General features: G+C 35.4%; 1 protein-coding gene across 1 annotated transcript; it reads left to right on the forward strand.

The window, feature by feature from the left end:
- Positions 1 to 5,902: 5,902 nt before the first annotated feature.
- On the forward strand, positions 5,903 to 8,839 carry LOC136230506 (large ribosomal subunit protein mL101 (rPPR4)). The gene is made up of 2 exons (XM_066019590.1): positions 5,903 to 6,245; positions 7,358 to 8,839. Exons 1-2 carry the CDS (start codon positions 6,018 to 6,020, stop codon positions 8,588 to 8,590), a joined length of 1,461 nt encoding a protein of 486 aa, XP_065875662.1. The 5' UTR covers positions 5,903 to 6,017; the 3' UTR covers positions 8,591 to 8,839.
- Positions 8,840 to 17,286: the final 8,447 nt, after the last annotated feature.

Here is a 17,286-nt window from a genome sequence, read left to right on the forward strand (position 1 = left end):
AAATTGTTCAACTGAATGATTTTAGATGAATGAATGAAATGCAATTACAGGTGCCACCGGTGAAGATAAAAGCTGCAAAACAGGACAGTGGTACGGAATTTAAGTACATTTGGAGTTGGGGTTCAAAAGGAACGATAACCGTACGAGGAGATTTTGATGCAATGATTGACATACTAGGACAATTAACGGAAAAACAAAGAACGACGTTCAAAAGCAGATGTTTTGGACACCTTATGGAAATCGGTAACTTCTCTTTCTCTAGTGCATTTACTCATTTATTGCTAACGAGAGAGATTGTGCACGAGAAGTCAATGGAGAGAGAGAGATGTGGTTTGATATCTTCGGAGCTGAATTGCGTATAAGTGATTGGGAATACGGGTTAATGTCGAGATTACGATTTGGTGGTTTGGTCGAGTTTACGAAAAGGATTCAGAAGTTAAAGAATAGATATTGACGAAGTACTTCAGTGAGATAAAAACCATAACTCACGGTGATATTTTTCGAGTGCGGTCAGACACTGATTGGACTAAAGTGAATGTTGATGAAGCCGTAAGTATGACGATGTTGTATTTTGTGCATTGTTGTCTACTTACAATTGAGAGATCACTGTCAGTGAATGTGGATTGGATAGTCCTCGTTGATTATCCCATGCTATTTGATGCATTCCCATGGGACGAGGTGACTTGGTCTGAAACGTACAAGACGATGTCAAGAGGTATTACGAAACGAAAAGGAGCAATTACCGACAAAGAAAAAGCTTTTCCAGTTAAATACCAACTGATTAGATTTGCTCATGTAGTCCAAGTAAGTATTGTAGATATTGTTGAATAGTATTTTTAAATTTTATTAATGTTCTCATCATTGTTTGTTTATCTTGTATAGGTTTGGTTATTTGAGCTTTGGAAGGCATCAGAGACTTTCTACGTGAAGAAAACCGAACTTGCTCCACCCCGTGTAAATAGATGGAAGACAATCAAAGTCCCGACTTTTGATCAAGTGTTTGAGATTCTCACGGTGAGTATCTATACGTGATGTTCATAACATTTACATTATATTTAGTGTTTGATATATGTATTTATAGGAAAACACTTCTCCCTGATCCAAACTTGTTGTGGAAGATACCGAGAAGAATGCTTCTTGGTATAATGCTCTTGTTGATCATATTGAGGGTCGTTAGCCTGATTTTGATAAGCTGTTTGAGTCGTTTATTGATGTTGACGGGTTGGGTAAGGATGTTGTTAAAGATTCTGGTAAGGGTAAGGAGGATGAGGCGGGTGATACGTATCAAGAGGGTAATGATGAAGAGGGTGAAACGTATTATGAGGGTAAGGATGAAGTGGGTGATGGAGTTGATGAGAAAGATATGCCATCACGCGATGTCATATCCAAGATATGTACTTTGTTCATCGAGCACCAAGAGTGGTGTAGGGGTCAATTTGAATCGATGGATAAAAAGGTTTCGTGTTTAGATAACAAGCTCACGGGTTTGGTCAAAGATGTGCGGATCCTAGAGAAAAAGGTCCGCATCTTGGAAGGTTCGGGATAGGAGGATGCTGAGGTACTTACTCTATTCTTTTTTGAATTCTATATATTGTTTTATGAATTCCGTAATTTTATTTTATTGAATTCTAATTAACGTTGGGAAGACGAACATAGACAATGTGTTGAGCAACCATTGCTTCTTATAGATAGTCCTAATGTGGTTATCGCTGAGCGGCGTATAAGGAAACGAGGACCTTTACTGCGGTCCCCGTGGACTGCTTACGATACTATGAAGGCAAAAAGATCAAGCAAATGATGAAGGTCCATACTATTTTAGGACCGAGCAATTTAATCGATCCGAACATGCAAGAGGAATACACGCAATGGAAAGTGGGTGCACGTGACAATACAAGGGTTGTTCACGGTACAAATGTATCTCCAACATCGTCATATGCAGCATTATAAGTATCCCACCCATTATCAACGTCGTCGTTATCAGAGTTGTAAGTACCCCGCACATCTTCATGTGGCATTTGATCAACAATTGGAATATTACTCGACTCGTCATTTTCTTCTTTGCAACCTCTACGAATTTATGCATTTATTGTGCGACGTACCATTTCAACATACAGTGGCATTACATTACTCGAATTCATTGATCAATAATCTATAAAGCATCGTAGATCATTGCGATCTACAATAGGTACTTTGATTGGACTGTCTTTTACTTGCATAGATATTCACAAGTCATATAAGGTTGAATCAACACCTATACATGTGTAAATTCTTTCTTTTAACTTCTCAAATTTGATTTTTTTTTTTCCAAACCGGAACAACTTTGATTCACCACCAATGTACGTCATGGTATTTGCTACCTTTTTCCAATGGTCATTCCATGGTACCGTACAAATAATAATATATGTAGACATGTCTGTGCAAAATGTAGTTTGAAAATGAGTGAAAATGCGATCACATTTGATCAATTTCGAGCATCAATGAGATAAATGCCATCACATTTTATGAAAATGCGACTATCACAATTTTACAATCGGACAGTATTTTGCGATTTGCAATAGGCATACCCTAAATATGTAGCTGTTATATACATACAAAATTTGAATGAGATAAATTGCATATATGCTTTCTTCAACAAGAAAATAACTTACCTTACATTTGGAGACAAATGTTGCGTCGAAGATTCTCAGATTTTACAAGTGATTTAAAGACAAATGTTTGAGAGTGATTGAAAGATAAATGTTGAGAATGATTGGTCCTTACAAGTGTTTGAAATATATATATACTAATGGTATTTTTTAAAATTAATAATAAAAAAATCTAATTATATAATATAAAATGAAATGGATCTAAATAGATAGATGTGCTTCACCATTAGTTTTTTAGTTATGTAATTTTCCCATAAAAGAATCCAATATAACGCGGTATCCACGTGAATCCAAATTATCCGCGGCTGCGTTTTTTAGAATTATTGAATAGAATAATAGACTTTATAGTTTATAGTGCTGGAAAGTTCTGGACAAATTAATTCACAAAACGTTTTAAATGTTTCTCTTTTTAGCTCATCACCCATCTTTGCCCCCAAAATAATACATTTTTTTTTTTTTTTTTGTTGTTGATGGTTCAAACATAAAAGCATCGGATTCTCCGTGTTAAATGGAGAACTTCCTATACATATTTTGATACGTATAACACAGACCCACGTATACTATAAGAGATTCCACTATTTTAATTATTACATGGTATCACATTAAACTTGTCCAAATATGAATTGGGTGTCTTCTGAGTGACATGAAAGATCGGATGCTTAATATAAAAACTCCTCAATCGGTCCTAATTTTTTTATATAGTTAATATGGTTATTTAATTCGAGATTCGTTAGGTACTTTTTAGATTGATTTTCTTTTAATTAGAATTTTTTTTTGTGTACATTGAAGATGTGTTTGTTTTATTGTTCGGAATATCGTTTAATGTTTTGAACAATAAAAAATATAGTGTTTAGTTAAGTTTAAAAAACAACGGCTTTTAGTGAATAGCCACTGCTGTCGGCGGTGGATACACTTACGAACCAAAAAAAAAAACAGCGTTTATTTATTTATTTTTTTAAAACAGTGAGTTTCAGAGCAAAATATGTAATCACAAAATTATATTTCTTATTTTCACAAAATATGTTTGTATTTCTATAATATCATTGCTGAACGAACAATGTTTTGATGCGTATTTTAATTTTTATTTATTTATTTAAATTATTTTTATTAATTTGTGTAATATATTTTTTATTTTATAATTTATTTGTTAATTAATTTAAAATATGTCCATTAAACATTTTACATTCTAGTAACAACAGTACACCATAATTTTAGGGTATTGCTATATACCACAAAAGTTATACTTTCCACCGCACTCTTTTGACATTTATGCCCTCCTCACAATTTCAAACCAATAACCAAAAACTCTCAAATCCTCTCTAGCTTTTGAAGCTTTTCATAAAACCCGACCTAAAACGACATACCGCCAAAGAAAGGAAGGGGGAAAGGTTTAATGAATCTTCCGATGAGTTTTTTTTTAAAAAAATATGTCCGAAATCACGGGTTCCGCCTCCGAAATCGGAGGCGGAACCCGTTTTTTTTTACCTAAACGGAACTCTGACGCCGTTGCCACCACAGGCGGAACGGACGAACTATTCGTTCCGCCCGTGGTGGCAACGGCATCGGCCATACTTTCCACCGTAAGGTGGAACTGGGTTCCGCGCTCGTTCCACCGTATGGTGGAACTGGGTGACGCATCCGTTTAGGCTTATTCCTTAAAAAAAAATTCAAAATTTAAAAAACGAATTTTTAATTTAAATTTATATCGTAAGATTACTTCGTGTTCGAAATCATGGTCTTCGGGAATATACTCGGATCCATTTTCGTCAAATTCGGGTTTTTAGGCTTGGGAGAGAAAGAGAGAAAAAAATTTTGAGTTGTTAAAAAAAATAAAATGAGAAGGGCATAAATGTCAAAAGAGTGCGGTGGATGAAAAAAAAATTGCGGTATATAGCAGCTCACTAATTTTATCAAACATTAATAATTAAACAGCTAACATTAACAACAAACAAGTTACTGCAACCGCAACCGCAAACAGCTAACAGCAACCACAAAAATTATTAACTAACATCTGAACCAATCAAGTTCTAAGACTCAAACATGAGATTTCTAATTTAAGCGAATTAAGACCCTTAACCACTTAAATCAATACTATTTTTTTTAATCAAAGAAATAGATTAATCAAAGGACCGAATCAGAACAAATAGTTTCCTGTAGCCAAGACGGAGCAGAAAAGGACACAAACTTGTTAGCATTGGACATGACATATTGTGCAACAACATGTGCCCATCTGTTTGCTAGACGCGGAGGATAGGACGCAATAAAATCGTGTCGAGAACTTAAAAGAAGTTTACAATCTTGAATTATAGTTTCAAACTCTGACAGATCTAACCCATCAGAATTAACGCTATTAACGACATACAAGGAGTCACTTTCAAAGAATACGTTAGTGCAATTTAGGTGAATTGCCCAAAAGATAGCTTCCTTTAGTGCTAATGCCTCAGCTGTACGCACGTCGTCAACAAGCGGGATTACCCGACTCCAATAAGCCATAAAAGTACCATCTGAAGAGTGAAGTAACGCACCCATGCCGTTGCGATTCTCAGCCGTGAATGAAGCCGCATCGCAGTTCCACTTGATGGATCCATTAGAAGGTCGTTGCCACCTAGTGGATGGAACATGTCGTCTAGCAGCTGCAATATTCTGTCCGCAAAGACCAGGCAGTCCCGCGAAAAGTGACCGATTCTTACCAATCAAGTTCGGGGGAGAACTCTTCAAATGCTTTAGCCACCAGTTTATAGCGCACATTATGGGCGGTCGAAATCTCGCAATTTTGTCGGTGTTGAACCTTTTGATTCTCGGTATTTGAGTAATTTTTGTTATTCTGATAAAAAATATTAAAAATTAGAGAAATTTACATGAAAATTCAAATTTTAAAGATTATTTACAATCTTATCAATAAAAATTATGAATTAAGTCAAGTTGGCAGTTAACGAATTTCCACTACAACTTCATTAAATAAACCATTTACAAAATTTGACATTTACCAAATAAAAACTTATATTTTGATATTATATTAATTAAATTATTAAATATTAATTAAACAATAAATATTATTATATATATAAATTTCATGTAAAAAACCTAAAAATTATTATTTAAATGTCCATATTATTCAGTGCATAAGGTTAGTTTTGCGATTTTACGATATGGGCTTTAACGAGCTCATTGGGCTTTTGGAATAAGGATGGGCCTCGATTCCATTGCCAGGTAAACAGCCAAAACCCTTTGTTACACCTTCCCCTCCGATCCCCTGAAATGAATAGGCGTTAGGGTTTAATCTCGCATTTTTTTTTTAAAATCCAGTAAAAAGTGTTTTTTTTCAAGTTTTAACATTCCTTCCCCCAATTCTGCACTCAATCAAGATCTAAAATGGCGATGCCGCAATTGTTTGGCCGGACGAAGAACGTGACAAAGAGGTCGAAGAAGTACTTAGAAGAACCGTTATATAAGCAGCTCTTCAAAGACGGTAGCTCTGAAGTCAGCGTTAGACATCAATTGAATCAGTTCATCAAGAGCTCGAAGCGTGTTTACAAATGGGAAGCTGGCGATACTATTAAGAAGCTTCGCGATCGCAAGCTTTATTACCCTGCTCTCAAGGTTCTTTCTCTCCATACCCTTAACCCAGTCTATAAATAGCATTTTTTGTTTCAGAATTAGTTGCTTATTTCCTTTTCTGGTTGCCTTTATTATGCACATTTGGATTCTTCATTGTAGTATATTTAGATTCTTCATTTTTTTTTTATCATTTATAGTGAAGACCAACCCATTGGATGATTGTTACTTGGGTTTGAAAGTTTGCATATAAGTATAAATAGAAAAGGAATTTGTTATATTGTGTCAAATTCGAATTGAGAAAAGCTTTAGCTGATGTTCAGTAGAAATTTTTGCATTAAATTCTAAGAAAGTGCACATTGTGTTGCCACTCTGAAGAATTATTCATTTTATGGTTACTTGTTTGAGATATTACCATTCTACAGTGTTGTGCTTAATAATTTTCCTAGCATGTTTTAGTTCTAGTAGAACGGCAAGCTTTGTTGCATTCAACTTTCTGCTCATGACCTTAATCTTTTAATCGAAAGATAGCTAATGGTTTGATCATGAAATTCTGCACTTCAATTTATCTTACTTGCATAAAATGAGGGAAAACCGACTAAGGTGGTTTGGCCATGTAAGACGAAGAGCGTTCGATGCGCCGGTTAGGAGGACTGAAGAGTGGCAAAGGGATGTAGTGGTGAGGGGTAGGGGAAGACCTAAGCAAACTTGGAGGAGGGTGATCGAGATTGATATGAGTTTATTGGGGATTGAGGAAAATATGGGTGGATAGGGCAGAGTGGAGGGAGAGAATTTGTGTTGCTGACACGACTTGATTTCACGGTTTTATATGATGGTTCATGTTAGCCGACCCCGAATCATTTCGGGACTAAGGCTTTGTTGTTGTTGTTGTTGTTGTTGCATATTGAGTTACTTTCACATCTTCAAACTAGTTGCATTTTTCAGAATCTCAATAACTTTTTTTATCTGAGCTTTATAAATATAATAGCTTAGCAGTAAAGTTGGGTTGCGCAATGATGTATCCTCCTTGTCTTTAGGGTCTGAGGATCACTTGTATGGTATTTTGACCTTTTTTCTGTGTTATTTATTGGAACTCATGTGCTAATTAGTTCTCAACTTACATGAAAGTTAGTTAATTGAAGTTTTTCAATTGTCAGCTATCAGAAATTACGTCTAAGAGGGGTATGAATAAGACAGTCAGTGATCAAGCAATTCATCTTGATTTACTTGCCAAAGCTAGAGGCATTCCTGCTGCAGAGAATTACTTCATAGATCTTCCTGAAGCATCTAAGAACCATCTAACATATGGGGCCCTTTTAAACTGTTATTGCAAAGATTTGATGACTGAAGAAGCTGAAGCTCTCATGGAAAAGATGAAGGAACTCAATCTTGGTTTGAGTTCAATGTCTTACAATAGCCTAATGACCCTATATGCAAAAACTGGTCAGCCTCAAAAAATTCCAGCCATCATTCAGGAAATGAAGGCTAGCGATATCATGCCAGATTCGTATACATATAATGTCTGGATGAGGGGTCTAGCAGCAGTCAATGAAATTTCTGGTGTTGAAAGGGTAATTGATGAGATGAAGAGGGATGGTCGAGTTGCTCCCGATTGGACAACGTATAGTAACTTAGCATCTATTTATGTTGATGCTCGCTTATTGGATAAGGCGGACAAAGCTCTGAAAGAATTGGAAAAGCAAAATGCACGTAAAGATCATTCTGCATTCCAGTTCCTAATTACTTTGTACGGTCGCATAGGAAAGTTGACTGAGGTTTATCGAGTATGGCGTTCTTTGAGACTGGCTTTTCCTAAAACGTCAAATATAAGCTATTTGAATATGATTCAAGTGCTGGTTAACTTAAAAGATTTACCAGGTGCAGAGAAATGTTTTAAAGAATGGGAATCCAGTTGTTCAAATTATGATATGAGGATTCCAAATGTGCTCATTAGCGCTTATGCCAAAGAGGGTTTGCTTGAAAAGGCGAAAGAGCTCAAGGGCAGAAGGGGCAAGCCTAATTCTAAGACCTGGGAAATATTTTTGGATTATTATTTTGAAAAGGGGGAGATCAAATTGGCGACTGAGTGTTTAGCGAATGCTATATCTGTCGGTAGAGGGAATGGTGAGAAATGGATTCCCTCGCCTGAGATTGTTGGGTCTTTCATGGAACACTTTGAGCAACAGAAGGATGTCGATGGAGCAGAAGGTTTTATTGATATTTTGAAGAAAGCTGTAGACGATATAGGGGTAAGTGTGTTCGAATCATTGATAAGGACTTATGCAGCTGCTGGAAGGACAAGTCCCACGATGAGCCGCAGATTGAAGATGGAGAAAGTAAAGGTCAGTGAGGCTAGCGAGAAGTTGCTTGAAGTAATAAGCATAGAGTGAGTTCTAATTGCTTTTTCATATTGTTCTCATAATGTTATTTCCTGCAGAAAGAAAATGTGCGGTTTTAACTTGCAGTTTTGGTAAAATAATGAAATGTGGTTAAACCCTTTACTGGGAATTGACATCTGCAGCACCTTCACTGAAACTAAAATAGCCTATGGTCATTGAATTTTATTTGTCCATTTTTTGTTAAACATGGAAGAAGTTACATATGAATAACCTATCTGAGACGGCTTTTTGTTATTTGTTTCGACATTGTAGTTAGCTGTAGATCAAAATTTCATAGTATTTAATATGCATTAAGTTCACATCATCTACATTCTTGGAATCACTCTGATTAGTAACAATACTATTTATTCAATTACTTGGTTCGAGATTTGTCACACATTTTAGATAGTTCTTTTCACAATTAAAGTTGTTTCTGTATATACTCGGACTCGATAATGTATGCGTACTTTAGCCTGCATGACATTGACAAGTAAGGAACAACATCATAGGTATGACTATTTGAGGCATGAACAATTAATTTGAGTGTCCTACCCAACTTGTGCGGTTAGTATTTTATAGAATTCTCGTCTCTGAAGTCTTTGGCGTGTACAAACGATCAATCATGCATCAACCAGTTTTGGGGCATAAAATATTAGCCATACAGACCTATGATTTTATGCATAGAGCCAAAACCTAGGGCCACAAACCCATGCTTCTACTACTTTTTCTTGCCTTGTGCTTTTGACAATTAGGGACATAAGGGTTGCTGGTTTAATTGTTTATTCCTTGCATTTGGGTAAATTGCACTAGTGGTCATTGAACTTTGGTGTTTTTACCACCATTCATTGAATATCTTTTTTTTTCCCCAATAAAGTCATTTGGGCAATTCAACAGAAAGTCACTAGAATAGTCGCGTTACAACTACGTTGGAAATAAATGATTTTTAACATGACGTAAAAACACGTGTCAGCAAAACAAATAAAAAAGAACCGAGGTAGGTTTGGTATTGGCTCGTTGACTTCTTGAGTTGGCCTTGAGCTTTGACCGAGTCAAACTTTGATTGATCCAAGTGTTTACTGAGATTTAATTACATTCATAGAATAAGTAACATAGAAAATAAATAAATAAAAATAAAATAAAAGTCCTATATCATACTTTGAGTTTAAAAATGATTTATATTAAAAAAACAATCACCAATTATGGCCAAGCTTCCAAAATAATAGTTGCTACTGGTTGTTGGAAAAGAAAACTTCACAGGTCGCAAATGACCTTTTTGTCCGCGTGGTTTTATACTGACGGTAATTGCTTGGTGTAATTTGAGAGGTAACTGCTAGTGCCACTGGTGTCGATGATAAAATAGAGAGGTAACTTGGAGAGGGAGAAGCGGATTAGTCTTTATGATTAGTCATTAATTTTTGGCCTAATACATAAATAACCTCCTGAACTTGTCCAAATGTTGCAACTGTCCCCTCCAACTTTCAATTGTAACAACTTACCCCTCAAACTTGTCCAATTGTAAAACATAACCCCTCAAACTTGTAAAATTGTAAAACAGAACCCCAAATTGCTGACACTGACTGCAATTGAAGAAACACGTGAAATACAAAAGCTGCAAACGCTCCTGGAATGCGATAATCAGATCTTTGGGCCCAAAAAAATCAGTATTTAAGTAACCAATTCCTCAATTCTCCAACTTATTCTTCAACTTTTTCTTCTTTTTGTTATTCCTATTCGTTTTTTAGTGATTTCTTGATTCAAAGTTTTGGGATATTATGAGGGTGAAAATGTGTTTATGTGGAGAAATAGCTCCATTGAAGATTTCACGGCGTGATACGAATCCGGGAGAACATTTTTACGGTTGCTTCAAGTACGGGGTAAAAAAAATCCCAATTTGGGATTATGTTTTACAATTGGACAAGTTTGAGGGGTTATATTTTACAATTGGATAAGTTTGAGGGGTAAGTTGTTATAATTGAAAGTTGAGGGGAGCAGTTGCAATATTTGGACAAGTTTAGGGGATTATTTGTGTATTAGGCCTTAATTTTTTTTTTATTAGCCAAAGTCCCAAAGCACCAATTAAGTGTTTTTTTTTTTTTTTATGGAATCAATGATTAATCACTAATTTTTTTCTTTAATTATTTTATTTTGGATTATAGAATTAATAAAAAACTATATATAATAAAAAAATAATTGACATGTGTGCACGAGCTTTCGCAAGTTCGATCTCCTTTAAGTAAATCGAGTTTGAATAGTTTACGAGCTATTCCGCCTCATTAAGACCCCTATATCAATACTTTGGGCATTATGGGTGATTGTGAAGTTAGGCAACATTTGATGATGGTTGGTTGTTGGATTCCATTAAGAGGTCTGTAAGAGTGGTTGTTTCTTCCATTATATATTTCATTTCTTACCATTGACAGCTCTACCCGAATTTACTATTTTAAAAAACTCCCATCCCCATAAATGCCTTCTAATTTAAAGTCTAAAACTGGATTTGCACTGCAGCTCGGCGAGTCACTTTCAATTTTAGCTTGTGCTTGTGACTTTGGCTTGCACATTTTTTTGCCCATTGGCTCGGCGACTCATGGCTCAGCTCATCAAGTCAGAATCATGTTTGATACTTTTGACATTTTTTGCTTGAATTTTCATTCCAACTCCATTGGATATTCAAATCATTACTTGATATAACTTAAACTAAAAATGGTACATGTATATATCAAATTATACTAAACTTAAGGGTCAAATTTGATTTTAATGCTTTTGGTACAGTGCAGATTTAATCTTAATGTATAAAATAAAATAGTCCAAATTTAGCCATAACATTTTCAAACAAGATCAATTTTAATACTAGTTTCACTATTGTTTAACTGTTAAATCGGACTTTCCAAATATCTATTGTGTCTAAGATATTTATGTGTTAATAACACAGCTACAAAAAAACTGTTAGTTTGCTAGATATGACTTGATCACAATTTTTTTTTGTCGAAGTGTTTAAAATGTTTGTTGTGTTACTAATATAGTTACAAATAACTAATAAAAAATGTATGAAATTGTTTTAGTTTATCAAGAAATTTGTTTGGAATGTCTGATGTGACAGTTAAATAACAGTCAACCAGTTTTTTTAAAATTTTCGGTTGGTTGGAAATATTGATGTTAAATTTGCACTATTAAATTCATATTATTTTATACGTTAGGACTAAATCTAAATAGGGTAATTTTTTTTTTCCTTATCCTAAAATGAAAATATGAGCTATCAGTTTATGTTGCTTAAGCAAAACCCAAATAAAGTAGGATCTGCATCTTATCATATCCACCTATTCGGCGTAATGAGACATTTAATAGTATTTATATGTTATTATGAGAAGTATTTATGATTAGAAAAATTAGGTACATGCAAATGTAGTTATTATTATGTATTCTATGTGTAGATTATCCCCAATATTATATTTGAGGATTAATTAGAGGTAGACATTATAGTTAGGTTGGGAAATAAGCTGAAATTAGTACATGAAAAAAACAAGTTAAATAATTTATCAAAAAAGAAAAAAAAAACAAGTTTTTTTTGAACCATAAAAGAAAAGTTAAAAGCAATTTTATAATAGATTTTCTCAACTATAAAATATTGAGGTTTAATGAAATTTGATAGAGGATAGGGCGGTTCGGTCGCACTACGCGTCCCCGCTGAGCGAGGGTTCGGGGAGGGGTCCCACCACAAGGGTGTACTGGGGGCAAGCCTTCCCCTGTCAATTTATTTGGCAAGATGCCGCTCCTAAGACTCGAACCCGTGATAGAGGATAAATGTAAAAATAAATTAACATAGGAAAATTTAAAATTGTTTTCTTTTTCTTAAAAAAATAAAAGTAGAAATTAGTGTAGTTGATTTTTGTGCATATGCCCTACGAAAAGGAAACATAGAGTATGATGGGTCTTGGTCCTTAGAGCATCTCCAATGGGGCATGATAAACCACTCAATATACTCCATTGTATCATACTCTCCAATTGGAGAGAGTATGATAAAAAGTAATCATTATCAACCACTCAATGTTTATTGAGCTTTTGCTTATTTATATATATATTTTTTTATTATTTTTAAAATAATATGATTGGTTTAATTAATTGCTGGATCAATTATGATTGGTTTAATTAATTGGTGGATGCTTTGTGATTGGTGGGTCCATTATGATTGAGTGGTTATAGAGTTTAACCATTGAAGTTACATAGTTTCATAAAATGAAGTTTATTAAATTGATGACGTGGCATGTACATTGAGTGGTTGCGAGTATAAACCATTGTAGATGCTCTTATAAAAGCATATACCTAAAGTGTAGCACAAGTTTCTTCCACATCACCCTTATCATATGGTATCTCTATATCTTAATTTGATGTTAATATATACTCAGAGAAATCTCAAATGGATAAACCAAGAGCCCCTAAGGCCCAGTTAAGAGAAAAGCCCAAGTTCATCAGGAGCGACCTAATCGGTTGGAGGACAATTCGGGTCCCCTTGTGCTTTCTTGAGCCAAATCCAAAGGGCAATCCAGTTATTTCATTCCAATCAAGCCTATAAACACGAAGCCCTTGACATCCTAAAAGGGGGAGTTAAAATTCTTTAGTGCGGTGGATGTGGAGAAAAGCACTATTCGTCTTCTCTAGTAACAATGGAAGAAAAACAGAAAATGGTGGAAACTACCATTCCTGGAATCACCCCCACAAAAGGAAATCATCGGGACCAACATGCAGACGGTAGATAAGGAGGAGATCCCTATCCCACCCCCCAGAATTTGGACACCGACGTCTTCGACAGACTAAGAAGATGATACTAGAAATCCCACCACAAAAATAATGCAAACCCTACGAGGCTTCGAGGATGCACAAGCCTAATACATCGAGTCCCAATGACAGATGATCGAGTTTGATCTAGGAGTGGGAATTCCTCCAACCAACCAACACCCCCCCTCCACACACACACATAAGAAAAACGACCTGTTGAACCATGCCAACCAACTCAAGGAAGAGACTTAGATGTACACGTTACTGCTGGTGTTCATTGAGCACCAAAAACTGCTGAGAAAACACTAATGGAGTCGAAAGACTCTTGGGAAACGAAGTGCCAAAGATTTCTAGATAAGAAAGCCTTGGGCGAAGTCATCCAAGGGAAGGTTACCTATAGCAAAACCATTTTGTTCAACAAATCATGGATTTTAGTTCCCCCAAGAACTGGAAGACCCTCAAGCTGTCCACATACACAAGTATAAGAACACTGCGCCACCTTCACGAGCATGATAAACTTGTACTCCAAGGAGGACCACGTTATGTGCAAGATTTTTCCAATAGCCCTGGTTGGGGTAGCCCAAGAATGGTACCGAGGTCTGGAACAAGAGTCCATCGACTCATTTGGCCTCTTCAAAGACCTCTTTGTGGCAATGTTTATGGGGGCAGTGAAGACCAAAATGATAAGCTCTCATCTTAATAATGTGCGTTAGTGCAACATTGAACTCCTCAAAGGCTACTTGTCTCGGCTGCATAATATGTCCTCACATGCAAAATTGATAAAATTGGAAGTGGTCATTGACGCCCTCGTTAAAGGGAACTACTTGTGAACCTTCCTGAAAAGAGCTACACAAGTCATTTGAAGAGATGAGGTCCATTGGGTAGAGCTTCATTCGATACGATAACAACATTAGGCATGAAAACTATGTGGAACTAGAAAAGGAGAATAACAAAAGAGAGCACGACAAGGAATAAAAAGCAAAGCAGGGTATCGGCCATGACTACTCTTGCTCTAGAAGGGATGATGCATCGATCCAATACCAGAGAGGCAAGATGAACCAAGAAGCGAGCCCCATATTCGATCTAACTGCAACCTTGTCAAATTCCCCCCCTACGATGACAACAAAGCAACTCATATCAAATACCTCGCACTTAAAATGGTGGGGGGGGGGGGGGGGGGGGCTTCCTAAAGCGCAAAATGAGCCAAAGCCTCCGAGGCCTAGTCAAGGAAAAGTCATCACGAATGATCTAATTAGCCATAAGAACAACCTGGGTCCTCTTTATCCTTCTTAGGCCAGACCCGAAGGGCAATCCTATCATTTCACCGTAGCCAAAGCCTATAAATACAAGAAATTTGAGACCCTTAAAGGGGGATCCAAAACTCTTTCTACTTATCTTCATTACTCCCACACCAATTGAATGTTCGGAGTGTATATAAGGGACCTCTCTTGGTGCAAGTCAAGGAAAATCTTAAACATTTGAACAATGTAATCTCAATGCCTCATCAGATATTGTTAGGAGATTAATACCGACTTATGTAAATTAACCGAACAATTGAAAATAAAATAAAAAATAAACAACGCATGAAACTTACGTGGTTCGGTCAATTTGAGCCTACTTCCACGGGAAAGGAGAAAATTTTATTATTGAAGAAACCAATAACAACTTATAAGAGAAATTTATGAAACCTCACAAATTCATGAATTTTCTATAAATTTAATGCCTAAATATTTCCAAACTCTCAATATTTCTTGGCTCTCAATTATGATTTAAATCAAACATTATATGCCCATATATAAGCCTTAGAAGATTATAAAAACACAAAACTTATGTATATATCCAACTATTCTAAAAGCATGCTTTCCCGCACAATTCAAAAATCAAACTTTCTCACACTGTTCAAAAATTAAGCTTTCACATATGACTAATTAATAATCATGAATTAATTTTTTAATATTAACAATGTCCTACTTAATTATTAATTTTTTATTCTCCTCCTCCCTTTGTGTCCTTTAGGGGAAAAAGTATCACGCTCTAAGTCCTACCAAGTCGTTACACAAATCGAACTTGGTAGATGGTACAAGTTTAGTGAATATGTCAGCCAGATTCTTAGAAGTATGAATCTTCTTCGCCAAAATTTTCCCATTGCTCACAACTTCCCGAATAAAATGATAATGTTTATCAATATGCTTTGTTCTTTCATGAACAGTTTGATCTTTTGTCAATTGTATAAAACTTTCGCTATCACAATTAACATACACAACCTCTTGTTTTGTTGCAAGTTCACCAAGAAAAATTCCTAGCCATATTTCTTCTTTAATCATTTCAGCCGATGCCATGTACTTTGTCTCTATTGTTAACAATGTAATTATAAGTTGCAGAAAAGCCTTCCAACTGATAGTTGTATCTCTAAGGTTAAAGACATAACCTATCAATGATCTCCTCTTATCCAAATCTCTTGAATAGTTAACCACAAAATCCAATCAAACCACTAGAAGATTCATCATATTTAGGACAATAATGAGAAGTTCCACGTAGGTATCTTAATATCTACTTCACCGCTTCCTAATGAGCCTTTCCAAGACACGACATACACCAACTAACCACATTAACTACTTGAGCAAAATCAGGATGAGTAAACACCATAAAGTACATCATGTTACAATAAGGGACAAACGCCATGTACTTATTCTCTTCTTCATATTATGATGACATCGTAGTATAAAGCTTGAAATGAGCCACTAATGGAGTAGACACCGGTTTTTCATTCCTAATGCCAAACCATTCAAGGAATTTTTCAATATACCTTTTTTTGCAAAGTTATACCTTACCAATTTCTCTATCCTTAACAATCTTTATTTCCAAGATTCTTTTGGCTCCACCTAAGTCTTTCATCTCAAATTCACCATTCAAAAGTTTTTTTGGCTTACAAATTATAGATTTATCTTTGCAAGTGATGTGCTCATCATCAACATACAATAAAAAATAGATGAAGGAATCTCCAACGTTCATTAGATAAACACCACTATCGTAAGATGATTTCAATTAACATATGAATGCATAAAAGAACCAAACCTCTTATACCATTGCTTCAATGACTACTTTGTCCCATTTAAAGATTTTTTCAACAAGCATACACAATAAAAGATGAACGAAGAAGTAAAAATAACTAAGTTGCAGCCATTGAAGAATTTTTAGAATTCCATCTGGTTTGTGTGATTGTGTCTGTATGTTTCTTCCAAGAAATCTCCTTTTAATACTAACTTCCAAGAGCATATAACCGCTCCATCCCCACCACTCCTGGTTTTAATCCACTTCCAACTGTTGGATATTCCTTCCATTTTTAGCAAGAAAGTTCCAACTTTCCGTAAGGAAGATCCCGGATTCGCTAAGATTGCTCCATAACTGACAAATAAGAAAGTTAAGTTCCAACTTTCCGTAAGGAAGATCCCGGATTCGCTAAGATTGCTCCATAACTGACAAATAAGAAAGTTTCCAACTGCTCCCTTTCTTTATAACTCCCCAGTAAGGAAGTTCCAAACTGCTTTCTCTCACACTAATCCACATTCCACTCCACTAACTTATGTCTACCACTTCCACAAAATATGATGTTGCAACTCTTTGATTTAAGGGGGCAATTACACATTTCAGCTAGAACTTTGATAAATTACCAAATCGGTTCAAAACTTCATATTTTGTATAATTCTTGACGGAAAAAATAATTAAAAATTCATGCCAGAATAATTGGTAAAATTATTCGGCCCGAATCTCGTCAATTACATAATTTAGGCCGAATTAAGTAATTAATTATAAAATTTATCCAAATTAAAATATGGGTTAAACAATATTCTTACAATACCATCATACATACATAATTTTGCAGTCCCAATGAAAATCAATACCATCAAAATAATACCACTAGTAATCAAATTTAATGA

This window comes from Euphorbia lathyris, chromosome 5, assembly GCF_963576675.1.
Source record: "Euphorbia lathyris chromosome 5, ddEupLath1.1, whole genome shotgun sequence".
NCBI lineage: Eukaryota > Viridiplantae > Streptophyta > Magnoliopsida > Malpighiales > Euphorbiaceae > Euphorbia > Euphorbia lathyris.

What these genes read in the sequence shown, in the direction of transcription:
- LOC136230506 (XM_066019590.1), top strand. Translation starts at nt 6,018, where the DNA reads ATGGCGATGCCGCAATTGTTTGGCCGGACGAAGAACGTGACAAAGAGG. An exon ending in TTTATTACCCTGCTCTCAAG is followed by an intron (nt 6,246 to 7,357) that starts GTTCTTTCTCTC and finishes TTCAATTGTCAG; the next exon opens with CTATCAGAAATTACGTCTAA.